The sequence below is a fragment of the Orycteropus afer genome, unplaced genomic scaffold (genome assembly GCF_000298275.1).
Source record: "Orycteropus afer afer isolate SDZICR_OR568_19922 unplaced genomic scaffold, OryAfe1.0 scaffold00050, whole genome shotgun sequence".
Lineage (NCBI taxonomy): Eukaryota > Metazoa > Chordata > Mammalia > Tubulidentata > Orycteropodidae > Orycteropus > Orycteropus afer.
This window is the reverse complement of record NW_006921637.1, coordinates 12,141,161-12,157,715: the sequence shown is the minus strand read 5'-3', so window position 1 is coordinate 12,157,715 and position 16,555 is coordinate 12,141,161. Positions and strand designations below refer to the sequence as shown.

Genomic DNA, 16,555 nt, shown 5'->3' with positions numbered 1-16,555 from the left:
CCACTGGCAGCTTTGCTAACCACAGTACTATGTAGTTGTTCAGAATGCCAGTTTCTGGACTCTTGACGTATAAAAACAAACAAACAAACAAACTCACTGCTGTCGAGTCGTTTCTGACTCATAGCGACCCCTCCTTGGGTTTCCGAAGGGGTATCTCTATGGAAGTAGATTGCCCAATCTTCCTTCTGAGGAGTGGCTGGTGGGTTTGAACTGCCAGCCTCTGGTTAGCAATCAAATGCCTAGATTTTAGCATATCTTGACTTAACTTGACTGAGATTCCTTAAATGATTTTTTTTTTCCTCTAGCTGGAAGTTCTTATTGCCTTTTGGCTTCTCACAGAACATGGAACAGTCTTAAAAAGTGTTGGTCAGATGAGATGTTTTTACCATTGCTAGTGCACCGCCTGTGGAAGCTCACACTGCAGATCTTAGCCCGGTACTCCATGTTTGTCAATGAGGTAAGGGCTGGCTGGATGGCCCATCAGTAGTCAGGACTGATAAAAAGCAAAGGTACACTAAGCTAAATACAACAATGAAATTTTCAAATGATATGTTGCCATGAGGGTTAATGCAAAGTCAGTAGTAGGCTAATCTCTCAAGGGTATATCCAGCTCTCTTTCTGTGTTTCATTTTTACTGTCCCAAGCTTTGCCTTTAAGAGTGTTTATCATTGCATATTCAGTGCTTTTATCCTGTTGAAAAGCATCACACTTCACAAGCTTTTCAAGATGAAGATCTCTGAGATATCTCTAAATTTAAATAGATGTTTATTTTCACAACAATGAAATCACAGTATAAATACTTTAGTATTTAGAAGTTACAATAATTATGTGATTAGATGAGTAGTAAAATTTTACCTTTACATCTTTTCAAAATATCCTACTTTGTCCCTTTTTAAGTAGTCAAATATATTAAATACTCACAAGCTAATGATGATTTATTAGACATCAGATGGAAAGCCAGAAATGCGACTGTGGTCCCGAGCCCACGGGTAGCTGTGGGTAGCTGGCTGTGACCAAGAAGTGACTATAACCTTGTCCATTGTCAGTTCTGCTATACACCTGGGAATTCTTGCAGAACATACGAATACAGGTGTAGAACCATTGTCTGCCAATCCTATGCATGGTCTTAGGTACACTCCCCACTGCATAGATATACCTAATAGTTCAGCTTGCCCACCCATCTATCCACCCATATACCCGTGTTTACCTTCATTGATAACATAGTACTGTATGTGCAAAAGGGTTCATCTTTGTTGTCTGTACCTCCCATGTACCTATCTATGTCTTCCTCTTCCTCCGTGCCACCATGTTGATCACTCACATTTGGTACATTGCCCTTCTCTTCACCCAAATCAATACTTGTCTCTACCTAACAGTGTTCGCTCACTTCCCCTCCCACCCCTGGTACCCAAAAAGAAAATTTCCTTCCATAGATAAACCTTTCCTTGATGTTTACAATAATGAACTAATACAGTATTTGTCCTTCTGTGATTGACTTATTTCACTGAGCATAATGTCCTCCAATGTTCATCCACATTATGTGGTGTTTTGCAGATTCTAGACTGTTCTTTAGGGTTGCATAGTATTCCATTATGTGTATGTACCATAGTTTGGTTATCTATTCCTCAGTTGATGGAAACCTAGGTTGTTTCCATCTTTTGGCTATTGTAAATAGTGCTGTGAGGAACAAGGGTGTGCATATGTGTGTTCTTGTCCTGGCTCTCACTTCTTTAAGGTATATACCTAGTAATGGAATGGCTGGGTCAAATGGTATTTCTAATTCCAACTTTTGAAGGAATCGCCATACTGCTTTCCACAATGGTTGTACCATTTTACAGTCCCGCCAGCAGTGTATGAGCATCCCAATCTCTCCTCATCCTCGCCAGCATTTGTTATTTTCTGTTTTGTTGAACTTTGCTACTAGTGCTGGGGCAAGATGGTATCTCATTGTTGTTTTGATTTGCATCTCTCTAATGCCTAATGATTGTGAGCATTTCTTCATGTTTGTTGGCCACCTGAATATCCTCCTTGGTGAAGTGTCTATTCATGTCTTCTGCCCATTTTTTATTTGGATTATTTGTCTTTTTGTTACTGAAGTGTTGGAGTTTTCTATAAATTCTAGAGATAAGTCCCTTATCAGATATGTCATTGCCAAATATTTTTTCCCAATCTGTAGGCTTTGTTTTGACTCTTTTGGAGAAGTCTTTGAAAGCACATAAATTTGTACCTAGTTTTTTCTTGAGGAACTTCATAGTTTTAGATTTCACATTTCAGTCTTTGATCCATCTGGAGTTAGTTTTTGTGTATGGTGTGAGGTACGGATCTTGTTTCATTTTCCTGCAAATGAATATCCAGTTTTGCCAGCACCATTTATTAAACAAACATTCTCTTCCCCATTTAATGGATTTCAGCCCTTTGTCAAATTTCAGCTGACTGTTGATGGATAGTCAGTGGATCTATTTCTGGGTTCTTAATTCTATTCCATTGATCTATGTGTCTGTAATTGTACTAATACCAGGCAGTTTTGACTACTGTGTTTATATAGTAGGTTTTGAGATCCATCAGTGTGAGACCTCCTACTTTGTTGTTCTTCAGTAATACTTTGCTTATCCGAGATCTTTCCTTTCCATATTAAGTTAGTGATTGGCTTTTCAATATCCTTAAAAAATGTTATGGGATCTGGATTGGGATTGCATTGAATGTATAGATTGCTTTGGGTAGAATTGACATTTTCACAATGTTCAATCTTCCTATCCACGAGCATAGTATGTTCTTCCATTTATATAGAGTAATAATAAAAAGGACAAAAGTAATAATAATAGTAATAGTTTTAAAACAGATAAAAAGAAACAAACAGAAAAAAAATCAGGGCGGGGCAGGGCACCCAGGCTCCATCCAAGCATATAAACTGAGATGGAATTCCTGCTGGCCTAGAAGGTGGCTGGAAGTGAGGGATGACTGCACCTCCGTTCACCAAGAGATTGTGGGATATAAGAGTAACAAGGGAATGTCACACCTTTCTAGTTGTCAGCGTCCAGAATATCCTTGTGGTTCCTGGCAAGTGGAGCCTGTTTTTAAGTCCCTGGAATCTGGTAGATGCTATCACTTTAAATATCCAAAATGGTCAAACCTCTTGTAAACATTCAAATAACTACACCCTCCAGACAGGCAGAAGTCCACAGCTCAGCCTGCCTTTCTCTTTGCTGCTTCCCCTTTTATTCACCAGCCAACAGAGCAGTCCTCCATGCAGTCCCTGGCTAGCAGGGCTGATTTTTAGGTTAATTCTTAGGTCCTACCGCCACTCGGCAATATCCAAGCTGTCTGTGCCGCAGGTCCGTATGCCTCCTTTTTTGGTGTTTTCATGCAAATTCTGCTAGTTGGAGTTTAGTCCGTTTTTATATCTTTCCCTTCAGCACTCAGGGGTCCAGGATTATCTTCTGTATCTGTGTTAATTGGTTCCCCTTTTCTTTGTTGAGGAGGGTCTGTGCAGTCTTTTCTGCCTGTTCCACCATCTTACCAGAACTCATCCCCCATTGGATTTCTGAGGTGATAAATCTTTACAGAAGTAGATTGCCTCATCTTCCTTCATGGAGTGGCTGTTGGGTTTGAACCACCAGCCTTCTGGTTAGCAGTCAGATGCCTTAGGCACTGTACCACCAGAGCTCTTCTTTTAATACCTTTCATAAATTACTTTGACCTGAATGTTCAGTGTTCCATTCTTTTCTTGATTCTGTGTGCTTTGCTTTGTTTTTCTCCTTGTTAACAGTATGTTACGCAAAGAAGATTTGTTGTTTATACAGTGAAACCTGTAAGAGCCAGGACTCCGCAAGTCTGCCTTGTTTTCTGGGTCTCAAGTTTTCTGCCTTTGACAGGGTTCAGTCAAAGCATTTACCACTTTTCTATCACTCGTGTTAGGGGAAAATATTTGCATTTTCCTTCTCTGGCAAGTTTCTGCCTTGCACACATTGTGTGTAGGTTTTACTGTATTATTTGAAGGAAAATGAGATTTAGATTTGATTATTTTTCCTTTGCTAATTCTGATTATAAATTTATTCATTAAATTTAGTAAATTATCCACCTAATATAGTTAATTACTTTTTAAAATCCTGTGGTTTGCCAAATATTAATTTTTCTTTGTTTGGGAACTTAAGTTTTATTTCTCATTTACCTATTAGTTTTTAATCAGAAATGGGACTTCAGTACATGAGATTGTGGGTTGTCCTCATTTCTCTTACAGCTCTTCATACCTGTCTGTAGAGAACAATAGGTGTTCTTTATTAGTAAATACTTGCTGAATATTTCATAGAAATCTAGCATTTTAGGTGAGTTGTTGACCCACATATATATAAATATTTATCTTGCTTATGTAAAAGTATTTAATGATTGAAATCTTTTTTTCAGCTTTTACTGAGGCCCATCTCTAATGTGAATACCAAGGATATCAAAAAACCTTTGGTAACTGGTAGCAAAGACCCTTCCATTATCCAGGGAACAAATGACAATCAAGGAAATGGTCCTTCTGAAACAAAGCCTATGCTTTTCATTTCCAGTACTCACCTTGTGTATGTGGTTGCAGATCTGGACAAGCTTCAGGAGCAGGTAAGTGTGTGTCTGAGTGAAAGGTTCACTGTTTTCACAGAAAGTAGTGTGTGCAAAAGAAATGACACCATTTGGTATGATGGGGCTTAGAGCTGTGATGCCCAAGGATACCTCAAAAGAGAACATCTTCATCTCCCCTTTTAGGTTTTTCTCCAACCCTCCACAGCAGATAGTCTCCACATAAGACATCTCAGAATGGGCTTTCTACTGCCTCACATATGAGTCTACTCTGGAATTTTCGTAACCCGTGGCGTCTGCTTCCTTCTTAGTAGTGATGTAGTGTGCTCAGAGCAGAGTCACGCACCACTGTTTTTTCCATTATCTCAGCTTATTCTGTGCAGGCATGATGTTTAGTAGGTTGAATTTTAATTATTTCTTCATTTACTTAGATATTTCCATTTAATCTTCAGCTGTACTTGAAATTGGCCCTATATATTTTCACTTCTAACATTAAAAGAACTTTGTGGCATGACTTTAATTTTTAAATCCTCTGATATAAAATTTTGCTTTCTTCAGGTTTAAATATTGTGTGTGGTGCTTAAACAAATAAGATTGTATGTTTTGAGCAAGAATATGGCCTTTATTGTGAGGTGTTTTTTTTTGTTGCTGTTGTTGTTTTTATCATGGAGAGCCACCAAATACAAAATGTTTTTGCTTATTCTCTGTGCTTATTGATAGCCATTAAACCCTGCTGTTTCCCATGTTCTTAAATTGTTTTATATAAGTGAAAGTATTAATTAAAAATACTGCTGTTCTCTGAAGAAAATTACTGAAAGTACCAGTTTTAGTTTTGCCATTCATTAACAGTGTTTTAGAGTTTGTCAGTGCAAATAGAATTGCCTCTTCCTTTGATTTATAAAAAGCAACTGAATATATAAAGTGTATATTTATTTCAGCTTCCAGAACTCTTGGAAACAATCAAACCAAAACTTGAAATGATTGGCTTTAAGAATTTTCCTTCTATCTCAGGTAACATTGAGTCTTTAGACTCAGCAATTCTTTGAATATGAAACAATTTTTTTAAAAATTCAGAGATTGGAGGAGGTATTTAAATTAACATTTTCTTTTGTCGTTATAAATCCTTGACTGCTTCTATATTCTATTCTGTGATTATAATTTCCCTAAAGGAAAACTCAAGTTTAATTCTGATCATTTGATTGATTTATTGTAGTACACTCTCTGAAGTATGGCAGTATTTAAAATAAAATTTACATCTGGGCCTAAATTCAACCTGTATATCTCAACAGCCGCCCTTGAGGACTCCCAGCTTTCGTTGTCAGCATGTATCCCTGCCTTGAGTAACAAGATCATCCAAGATCTAAGTGATTCTTGTTTCAGTTACCTGAAAAGTGCCTTGGAAGTTCCAAGGCTTTACCGAAGAACCAATAAGGTCAGTGGCATTCACTGAAAAAAATTTTGAAGTAGGGAAATATATATTAGGTAAAGCCAAGATGAACCAGAAGAAGGAGAGAATGATTGGGATAGAGGCAGAAGTAGGTTCACAGGATTAACCTCAGACAGATTTAATCCAACTCATTCAAAGAAATCTTATTTTTGAGGTGAAGGGCAAACATAACATAGGTAATTGGCCTTGATAGTATGGATATTTTCTGGGTTCTCTTGGCCTTAGGAGCTTTGGTAGCATAATGCCTAAGGCACTTGACTGCCAACAGAAGGCTGGTGGTTCAAACCCACCAGCCACTCTTCGGAAGGAAGGTTGGGCAATCTACTTCTGTAGTGATACTGCCTCAGCAACCCAAGGAGAGGTCACTGTGAGTTGGGATCGACTTGACAGCACACAACAACAACAACAACAACAACTTGGCCTTAAGGAAAGATACTTTTTCAAAAGAAAGCATTTTAATAAAGTATTTTTAAAGTCCTATACCAGCATTCCTTAGATATATTGTGGGTTCGGTTCTATGCCACTGCAATAAAGTGAATATGGCAATACAGTGAGTCACGAATTTTTTTGGTTTCCCAGTGCATATAGAAGTTATGTTTACCCTATACTGTAGTCTACTAAGAGGAGGTTTGGTGCTGCTGTGGTTAAAGCATTGGGCTGCTAATTGAAGGGTCGGCGATTCAAACTCACCAGCCTCTCTGGGAGAAAGATGAGATAACCTGCTTCCATAAAGATATACACCCTTGTCATAGTCACTACTTGGCCACAACCAGCTACCCAGAGGGAGCAAGTAGTTGGACCTGTGGGCTCAGGACCATGGTCACAGGGGACATCAAGCCCAATTGGCATAACATACTGCTCAGAAACATTGTCCACATCCTACTTTGGTGAGTAGCAACTGGGATCTTAAAAGCTTTCAAGTGGCCATCTAGATGCAACAAGGGCCTCTCCTAGTCCAGAGCAAAAAAGAATGAAGAAAACCAAAGACACATGGAAACAATTAGTCCAAGACACTGGTACACCATGCAATCCTCAGCCTATATGACTATGAGACCAGAACTAGATGTTGCCTGGCTACCACTGTCAACCAGTGGGAAGGGGATCTGTGTAAGAGATCCTAGATAGAGTGGGAGAACAATGTGGAACAAAACTCAAAATCATTAAAAAAAGAAAAAAGGGAACAGGTTTCCTGGTCTGATAGAGCATGGTGGAACCCTTTAGACTATGGCCCCTAGCTACCCCTTAGGTTTGGCATTGAATTGGCTTCTGTGGGTTCCAGCCAAACAAAAGACAGGCATATGAGCTGAACATTTACCTGAGGTAGATACACTCCTTGGAGAGATCAACCATGGGAGAATAGAAGGGCCGTATATGCACAGGGAGACAGCTTGGAGAGGGGTAAGAGTGCACTGGAAGGAAGGACACAGGGAAGAGGTAACTATGGGGAGGAAGTGGGAGCGGAGCTGTTGCTTTGTAGGAAATTGCAGTCTATGTCATGAGACAGTGTATGTGAGCTGCTGCATGGAAAATGAATTTGCTCTGTAAACTTTCACCCAAATCACAAAAAAAATTTAAAACACACAAACAAAAGATTTACAACCTTGGAAACCCTATGCAGTAGTTCTACTCTGTCCTATAAAGTTACTGTGAGTCCAAATCAACTCAGTAGCAGTGAGTTTGGTTTGGTGGGTAGTCTGTTAAATGTGAAATAACATTTTGAAAAAGTTTAAAATATTGTGAAAATTATCAAACTGTGACACAGACATGAAGTGAGCACATACTGTTGGAAAAATGACTCCAGTAGACGTGCTTAAAGCAGGGTTGCCACAAATGTTCAAATATGTGAAAAAACATAGTATCTGCAAAGAACAAAAAAGCAAAGCACAATAAAATGAGGTATGCCTATATTTTTTTTCTGCCTTCATATATCATAAATCAAAAATTTTAATTTACCTTGTTCCTTTTGTACTGTCATTGGAAATAGCTACATGCTTCTGATTATTTTTATTTTTTTAGTAAGATTTGAAGAGTTACATTTGAAAACATTAAAGATGAAAATCTGAGCACATGCTGGTGTTCAAGCTCAAAGTCTCCTCTTTATAGAACAATGATTTAGGGAATTTAATTTTATCAGTTTTTATTTTCCCATTTGAGCTTTACTTTTCATGCACTTATTCTCATTTCCTCCTTGCTGGATCTCACATAATTCTCCCTCAAATTTTCTTTATCCCCCATTCATAGAGTTGGATTTTAGATAGTTTGTTACCAAAAATTATTCTCAGAAACCAAAGTTCATCATTAGTGGTTACCAGGAGTGGAAGGGGGGCGGGGAAGGGAATCTTAGGTTAGGGAGCACTGAGTTTCTGTTAATGGTAGTAGCACAATTTGGAAACAGATAGTGGTGATGGTTGTACAACATGATCAACAAAACTAGTGTCACTGAATTGTATGTGTGCAAAATGTGAATTAGTAAATGTTTACCATGAGAAAACAAATAAATAATTATTCTAAGGAACTGTGGAAATCTCCTAAGACACTGTGCCTTTTGGGATAACAAGCATATCTTGTTTGGGGCAATCCTTTAATCTGATAGTGTGGAACCTTGTCTACTCTGCACCTTAGTCTTCCCATCTAATAGAACTGTTGGTTTCAAAGAGTCATTCTTCATTGGTGAACTGGTATTTAGCCAACCTCCTTTATGGCTGTTTTCTCCTTTTAATTTTAAAATCTGGGACATGCAACTGATTATCACATCTAGCAGAAGTGTCTTGTCATGTAATTTTCTCTTTCTGGTCTGATTTGTAGCTCCCATTTGGAAGTAGGGGAGAGCAACCTATTTTATATTGCAGAATATATTATTTTTCTTGTACTGATCTACCAATTTTCCCTTTCTATTCAATAGGATATTATAATTAATAAGTAAGTGCCTGAATTGAGTCAGACACTGTGCTAAACACTTGACATACACTCCCTTTACTCCTGATAGCACATCTTATGAAGTGGGTACCATTATCCTTATTTCAGTATCAGATTACCCAATAAACAAGGTAATCACAGGCTTACTTGTGCTTACTTACTGATCTGTAGTCAACAGTTTCATGTTTCTGTAGTGAAATTGTTCACTGCAGATTAGTAAATAAGCACAAGTAAGCCTGTGATTACCTTGTTTATTGGGAAATGCACCCCTGCTTTATTTACAGATGAAGAAACCAAACCCTAGGTAACTTGCCCTAGATCCTTGCTTCTCATATGGTGGTCTGTTAACCAGCAACATTAGTATCACCCAGTGGGAGATTGTTAGAATGCAGACGCTCAGAACTCAAGCCTTCACCTACTAAATCAGAACTTGAATGCAATGAGATCCTCAGATGATTTTTGTGGACATTAGTAGGTAACTAGGAGCTCTGGTAGCGTAGTGCCTAAGGCATTTGACTGCTTACCAGAAGGTTGGTGGTTCAAACCCACCAGCCACTCCTTGGAAGGAAGGTTGGGTGATCTACTTCTATAGTGATACCGCCTCAGAAACTCATGGAGGAGCACATAACAACAAACAATAGGTAACTAAGCTGTAAGTGGCTGAACAAGCACTGAATCCAGTCTGCCTCCAAACATCGTCCTCACTTTCTTGGTCTTCTAGATTCCTTCCTGTTCTCCAGATATCATTCTGTTACTTTTTGAGGCAGGAGATGGAGGTTGTACATGTCTCAAAATTAGTGTTATTGGTATCCTTTTAAACTTAAGGTAGACTTAACTGTTGTTCTTTTGCATTATTTTTCTGTGCGTATTTAACTCCTACCATTATTACAGGAGATCCCAACTAAAGCTTCCTCCTATGTGGACAGTGCTTTGAAGCCATTTTACCAGCTTCAGAATGAACACAAAGATAAGCTCAAACAAGCAATAATTCAACAGTGGTTAGAAGGAGCACTTTCTGAGAGCACTCATAAGTAAGTAACTTTTAAGTGCAACATATGGAACTTTTTTTAGAAGAGTCCTAAGGCAGAGGTCACTAAGACTGTTGGGTAGTATGTTGATGAAGTCACTGGACACACATTGGCAGATGTACCCAATTAGTTCCAGTGCCTGACTCAGAATGCCCATTCATGTTGTAATGTGAGGTGTGCTTTCTCCCCCACTCCACACACAAGGCTCTTTGGGCCACTACATTATACCATTGACTGCAGCCAACCTGGCCCATGTTAACCTGTCCCTGGGCTCTCAGGTCACTTGAGAAGTGGCTGCCATGTCACCTCTGTCCTCTATCTTGGGATACAGGCACATCCCTTGCTCCCTTTGCACATGCCACCTCTCACTACTCTTAATGCCGTCCCCACAGACATCAAGTCACTCACATCTTTCCCTTTAAAACATCTTCTTTCCCCAGCTCTACCAATCCAAAAATGGCTGTCATCATGCCAGGCAATCAAGGACTTAGGTTGGAAACTTAGGTTCTCTGTAGTTGGGGAAGAGAAAACATACATTTTGAAGTGTCTAAAACCTTGAAAGTAACAGAGGTGTCTTCAGAATCACTATGGTTGAATAGTGGTTAAATCTCCTTTTCCCCAAATGCCAGCCTTGATGATATTAAAAAAATATTCAATTTAATTGTTGAATTTTGTTTAATTATTAATTTCATAACAGCATTTTATTATTTCAGTTACTTGGAGTTAAGCAGCCATTTGTGGATTTAGAACGTAACAATGATTATGTTCTTACAGGCAAAGGTATTCCAAATGCCAAGTTAAACAAAATTTTGAAATATAACTCATTTATAATTTGGAAATTTAATCAGCTTAAGTAAGTATATTTTGAAGGCAATTGATTTTATTTTAAGTTTTAAAATACTTTTACTCTTTAACAGATAAAGCTGTCCCTGAAACTGATTATAAATGAACTTGCGACTTGTATGTGGGGAATGAGCTGTATATTACGTTCACCCCGAATATATAAAGACAATTTTATTTCCTTTTTGTGTTCAGGATTAAAATTTCATTGGACAAAACCCATGTACCTATCTGTTAGGTTCTGAAAGAATGTAGTACTAGAGAATTAAGACCTTATTATTCACACAATCTTAAGAAAAGTATTAATTATGGCTGAATGATTTATTGCAGGTTAGTTTTCATCTTAAAAATATTTTTGTCTACAAAGCCAATGACTGTATTTGATATTAAATGCAAATGCTGTCTGTTTCACCATTAAATGTATTTTGTTCTCAAGGTACTATGAAACCGTGTCAGATGTACTAAACTCTGTGAAGAAAATGGAAGAGAGTCTGAAAAGGCTGAAACAAGCTAGGAAAACCACCCCATCCAACCCTGTTGGCTCCAGTGGCGGCATGAGTGATGATGACAAAATCAGGCTACAGTTGGCCTTAGATGTTGAGTACTTAGGAGAGCAGGTAACAGTCCACATCATCAGTTCCAGCAACTCTGAAAATGAATTCTGAGGGGTAGGCAGTTACCTGGTGCTTCATATGAGCCAAAATGTTATCATGGTGCCTAGGGAGTTGACTTCCCAAGTGCTTAAGAAGAAAAGGATCAGGGCTTCAAAATGCTTTGAAAGTCAAGAATTTGTGCCTAGGAATTAAGAGAAAGAAACTATTAAAAAAAAAAATACTGAACATGACATTTCAGAAATCTGATGAATTGATGATCTTTGTTTTTTAGCGCTTATTTTCATGAAACTCACTAAACTGTAAGCTCACAAGGACAGAGAAGGCTATCCTTTTTGTCCATTGCCTGGAAGGTGCCTGAGACATAATTAGTGATGAGTTAGTGTCTTTTGAAATATTTGTTGGTTTGACTTAGATTCGAATGAGAAAAGCATTACCCCTCCTGTGCTACTTGAGAAATCATCTAAGCATAACCTCTTTGTATCTCTGCCTGGGTTTTATAGGCTTTCTATAAAACAGATTTTGGAATCACAACACACAGATGAGTACTGGTATATATACTATGGATAACACACACTTGCATTTTCACTACAGTGACTTCCATGTAGTATCATAAAACTTAGATGTTCAAAGATTGACCAAGTTTCCACATAGCAGTAGCTCCTCAAGGAAAGGACTGTTTTTCCAAAGAGAAAGAAATGAAATCATAAAGTTGCCATCAGAAATTACTTGGTTTTCTAGCTAGCTGAAATATCTCCTACACCCCAGGGCTGTCACTGAAAGTCTAAATTTTTTTCTGCTTTGAGGTAAATTTGGACCTATATCTGGCAAAATTCAGTTGCCATGTGTCATTACTTCACACACACATAAAAAAAAATTTTAAGTCTTTTTACAAGCAGGAAAGTTTGTTACAGAAACACAAAGAGCAGATAAACAAAAGGAAGGAAGGGAGGATGGGAGGGATGAGGGAGAGAGAGGAAGAGGAAAGAAAAGACAAGGTACTGCCTTAATGTCAGTTCCCAGAAGTGAATGTGAAACACTTACACTTTGGCCTGTGTCTTCCAGATCTTGCTCTGGAAGTGTGTATGTGTTTCTTTTCCTTTTAACAAAAGTGGAAACATACTGTGCATGTCTTAGTTACCAAAGTAATCCACAATGGTTGCTATGCCAAAGTGTTTTCAATTCTTCAGATTCTGAGAAAGGTTGATGATATGTTAAGGAATTAAGGGCTTGTCTTAATACTTTTGTTTTAAATTATCTCCTTAAACAGAAGGACAAATATTTTAGTAGTTCATTATTATAAAATGTCAAGGGAAGGTTTACATATGGAAAGAAACTTTCTTTGTTGGTTATCAGGGGTGGGAGAGGAGGGGAAGGAACACTGCAAAAATAAAGAAAAATAATAAAAATTAAATTTAAAAAAAAGTTTATTATTTTTCTTAGTATGAATTTTCTTTTTTAACATTTTTTTTAAGGCCACCAAAAAAAGGGCTCTTTTCCCACTAAGAGTCTGATTTGATGGACTGAGATAAATTAACACACTGGCTGCTTAGAATGTTAAGTGTTTGACCTCAAAAAATTAAAGTTTTATAAATAAGTAAATCTTTTGCTCTAAAGAGAAATATATCCTACTGATCTTTAGGAAACTATCTTTTTACTGATGGAGGAGAGTGGATTTTTTTTGTTCTATTATTTGTAAGGTGATATAATATTCTATTATATGATGGTGATATAATGAATTCTCTCATGGCTTTTGCAGATACAAAAGATAGGCCTGCAAACAAGCAACATAAAAAGTTTTCCAGCTCTCATAGAGCTTGTGGTTGCAGCGAAGGACCAGGCAACTGCAGAGCAGCCTTAAGCATCTTGGAAGACCCTGAGGGGAGAGAAAGTTGAACTTCTAGCCCAGTGGGAAGAAAGTGGCTCTGTTCTTTTACAAAGTCTACGTAGCAAAGAAGTGCTTCCAGAGTATCTCCAGCAACATTTCAATGCATCTTCTCTTAGCATATCTGGGTCTTCTTTCACCCAAAAAGAAGAACACAAAGCCTTTTTCCATTGTATGGAAGATAGTTTTTAAGACATTTGGAACTTTCTACTATAGTTTACAGAGCAAATTATTTTATTTTTATTGTAAATATTAGCGTGGAAGAGCTAATTTCTAAAATATGTTTAAAGTAAATATGAATGTCAAAAGTCATCTCCCAATCCTGCAGGTAGAAGAGACTCCTGCAGTAGAGTTACTGTAGCTTACTGTGTGAAAGCGCCCTTCTCTGAGGTGACAATAACTGTCAGTGTATTGACTTTGTAAGAGAGCCTATATAAAGTGGGGTTCCGCATCAATACTGATAGTTAAGAACAGTTTTTCTGATCATGCTTATTCCCCACACCTCTCTCAGGAGCTACAACAATAAGAAAAATTGTATTTCCTGAATAAAAGAAATGTCTGCCAAGAGTGTATGCACCTTTTATTAGCAAATTCAGTGCAAATTAAACACTCCTCTTTACTGGTGCCTTATAATGGATAGGTGTTTCCATATAGGAAAACGTCTCTTTTTAGAACCTAGTGAAGATCCTGTCCACTACAGTTCCATAGTGGAAATTATACTCCATGGGAGAAGAATCAGTGCACCTTACCATGGAAGTCACTGGGTAACTGCCCTTTCTGCAAGCTAATCATTAATATAGGGGGGAAAGAACATAATAATAAGAAAAGTTAGAAATGCTGGAGAGCCAACTGGCTCATTTACTCTCATTTGTTTTCATTGTGCGGCGCACCATGCTTAATTTAGCTTGTGCTTAGCTGTAGCATTAACCCAGAGAGCAATGGTCCCTGTCAATTTGATGATTATATGAAGGCAGGCATTTTTATTTCTCTGCCTTTGTGTTTCTTTGCATCTCAACTTCATTCTTTGTTCAAAGGTTAGCTATAGAGAGAGAAAGGAAAAGAATAAATAAATGGTAGAGAATTTAAAAAGCAGATGCACTGGAGTTACCAATTCATGTATAGAATCACAGGTTCCACAAAGTTACCAGGCAGAACTATTGCTTTTGCTTCTCTTACCTTCCCAGCATTTCTCCCACTGACAGTGGGCAGGCACAAACCCAACAGGCAGAGGGAGCTCCATACAGTCTAAACAAAGAATCTGATGAAACTAACTATAGGAATCTATTTTTGATGTTCATTTGATTTGAATATTGTTATACAATATGCCATGTTTGCTGTTTTGTTAGATACTGATAGTTATCAAAAATAAGATTCCAGAACACCAGCAATTTGCCTGAATTATGAGAAAGGGGCCCAGGATAGCTTGAGCCCAACATTGCAGCAGGTTTCCCTATAGAAATTGTACTGATTAGTGTTGTACTTTAAAAGTGTAAAACTTTACAGAATGAAGCTACTGGTACCTTATGTCCATGTCTTGAATTTCTTTCAACTCTAAAATGGTTCATAGGCAAATTAAACTTCAGAGTTGATGTTTTGTACACTTTGATTTCTTACTTGCAGTGGTCAAGTTTTTTCTTTGCTGTGTTTTGAGAGAGTGATATAGAAATAGCTAATTCTTGAGCCTTATCAGAATAATATGCCACAAGTGTTTAAAAATTTCTCCAGGTCATGTTCCTCTTTTGGAAGGTGTTGTAGCCTAAAGCAGTGGACAGAATGAGTTCTGCCCATTTGATTGTCTGTTACATAAAAGGCTCAACACTGGAGGAAGCAAAAAGATGGTATAGTTGTGCTCAGTACAACTTCTATAGGGAAATCATGAAGATTTTTAATACATTTCTTCCTGTTCACATTTCGCTGCAAAATGAAAAAAAAAAAAAAATCTTCCTGTTTTCTAAACTGAGTAACAAATATGGTGGGCTGTGAAAAGTATTACCATGGATGTTGTAGCTCTAGAGCTTACCCCCAGCCAAAATGTCTTGACTGAAAGTAATTTTAATTGCTAAATAATTGCTTTGTCTAAAGGATAAGCACTTTCAACCCCTAGAAGACATAGAATTCAGTAGAGAGTGCCTACGCCACTTGACTGCTAACCAGAAGGCTGGCGGTTCAAACCTACCAGCCATTCCTCGGAAGGAAGATGGGGCAATCTACTTTGGTAGTGATACCACCTCAGAAACCCAAGGAGGGGTCGCTATGAGTCTGGGTCAACTCGACAGCACATAACAACGTAACAGTAGTATTAATATTTTTGTGCTAAGTAGTCTGAAAAAGTTGGGCATTTTGTGTCTTTGTATATTTTGAGAGATCTATTCTGACCTAATTTCCCATTTATAACTGTACACATTAAAAAAAAAAAAAAAAAGCTGGAGAACAGCAGTCTATTGGCAAAGTTGTGCTCCTAGCAACTGCCAGAAGCTGAAGCAGCCTACTAAGTAGAAATTGGTTAGTCTATTGCCAGTTGCATTTTAAAATAAAATAGATACAAATGTTATGTTCTTCTGGCTGCAGCGTGTCAACTATGTCTAGTGTCTCTGAGCAGCAGCTTTACTGTTTACATTATAGGATCGTGTCACCGATGATTCCAGGAGTCAGCCAGGGGCGACTTGGGCTGGCTTCCTACTGGGCCTCAGCAGAAAGCCCACCACACAGCTGGCACTTTTGAATTCAATAGACAATACATACTTGAATCCTTTTTTTATTTGCAGTTGTTTTAGGACATAATAAAAGAAACTGCCCAAGTGAGAGGAGCGATTTTAAGATGTATCTATCTTCCACTTGAGAGGTGAAACTAAGGAGTGACTGACTTGTGGCTACTGCCCCTTTTGGAAACTGATTGGATTCAAGATTCTGTGCACCATTTAAAGCAACTGTCTAGGAGCGGACTGGTAACTAAATTTGCCTAAGGTGCCATGAGACCAAAGAATGAGGCTGGCAGCTCAGATGATAATACAGGAGTTTATTAAGTTACTGAGGCAATGCCTGGGTGGCCTCAGGGCAGACTCCAGGCTCCACACTTCTCAGAGAGAGGCAGGGGTTTTTCTTGCTCTAGCATACAATGGTGGCTTGGACCTCCAACACGCCACCCCAGCAGGTGTTGCCACCCCAGCAGGTGTTACGTAAGAGTGACTTGGCAAGCAGAAGTGAGCTAGCCGCAAGCAAGAGTGTAGCCATGTTTGGCTTCACAAAAGCCTGCTACCCTACAATCCACCCA

At 38.2% G+C, this 16,555-nt stretch overlaps 1 protein-coding gene across 1 annotated transcript in view; it reads left to right on the top strand.

Annotated features, from left to right (window-relative positions):
• COG2 (component of oligomeric golgi complex 2) overlaps nucleotides 1-13,260 on the top strand; it is an 85,724-nt gene extending 72,464 nt beyond the window's left edge. Inside the window, exons 12-18 of the mRNA XM_007938497.2 lie at nucleotides 306-457; nucleotides 4,402-4,599; nucleotides 5,496-5,568; nucleotides 5,847-5,989; nucleotides 9,812-9,951; nucleotides 11,225-11,405; nucleotides 13,159-13,260. Of these exons, the coding sequence (XP_007936688.1) occupies nucleotides 306-457; nucleotides 4,402-4,599; nucleotides 5,496-5,568; nucleotides 5,847-5,989; nucleotides 9,812-9,951; nucleotides 11,225-11,405; nucleotides 13,159-13,260 (989 nt within the window). The remainder of the gene's footprint in view (nucleotides 1-305; nucleotides 458-4,401; nucleotides 4,600-5,495; nucleotides 5,569-5,846; nucleotides 5,990-9,811; nucleotides 9,952-11,224; nucleotides 11,406-13,158) is intronic.
• The last annotated feature ends 3,295 nt before the right edge of the window (nucleotides 13,261-16,555 follow it).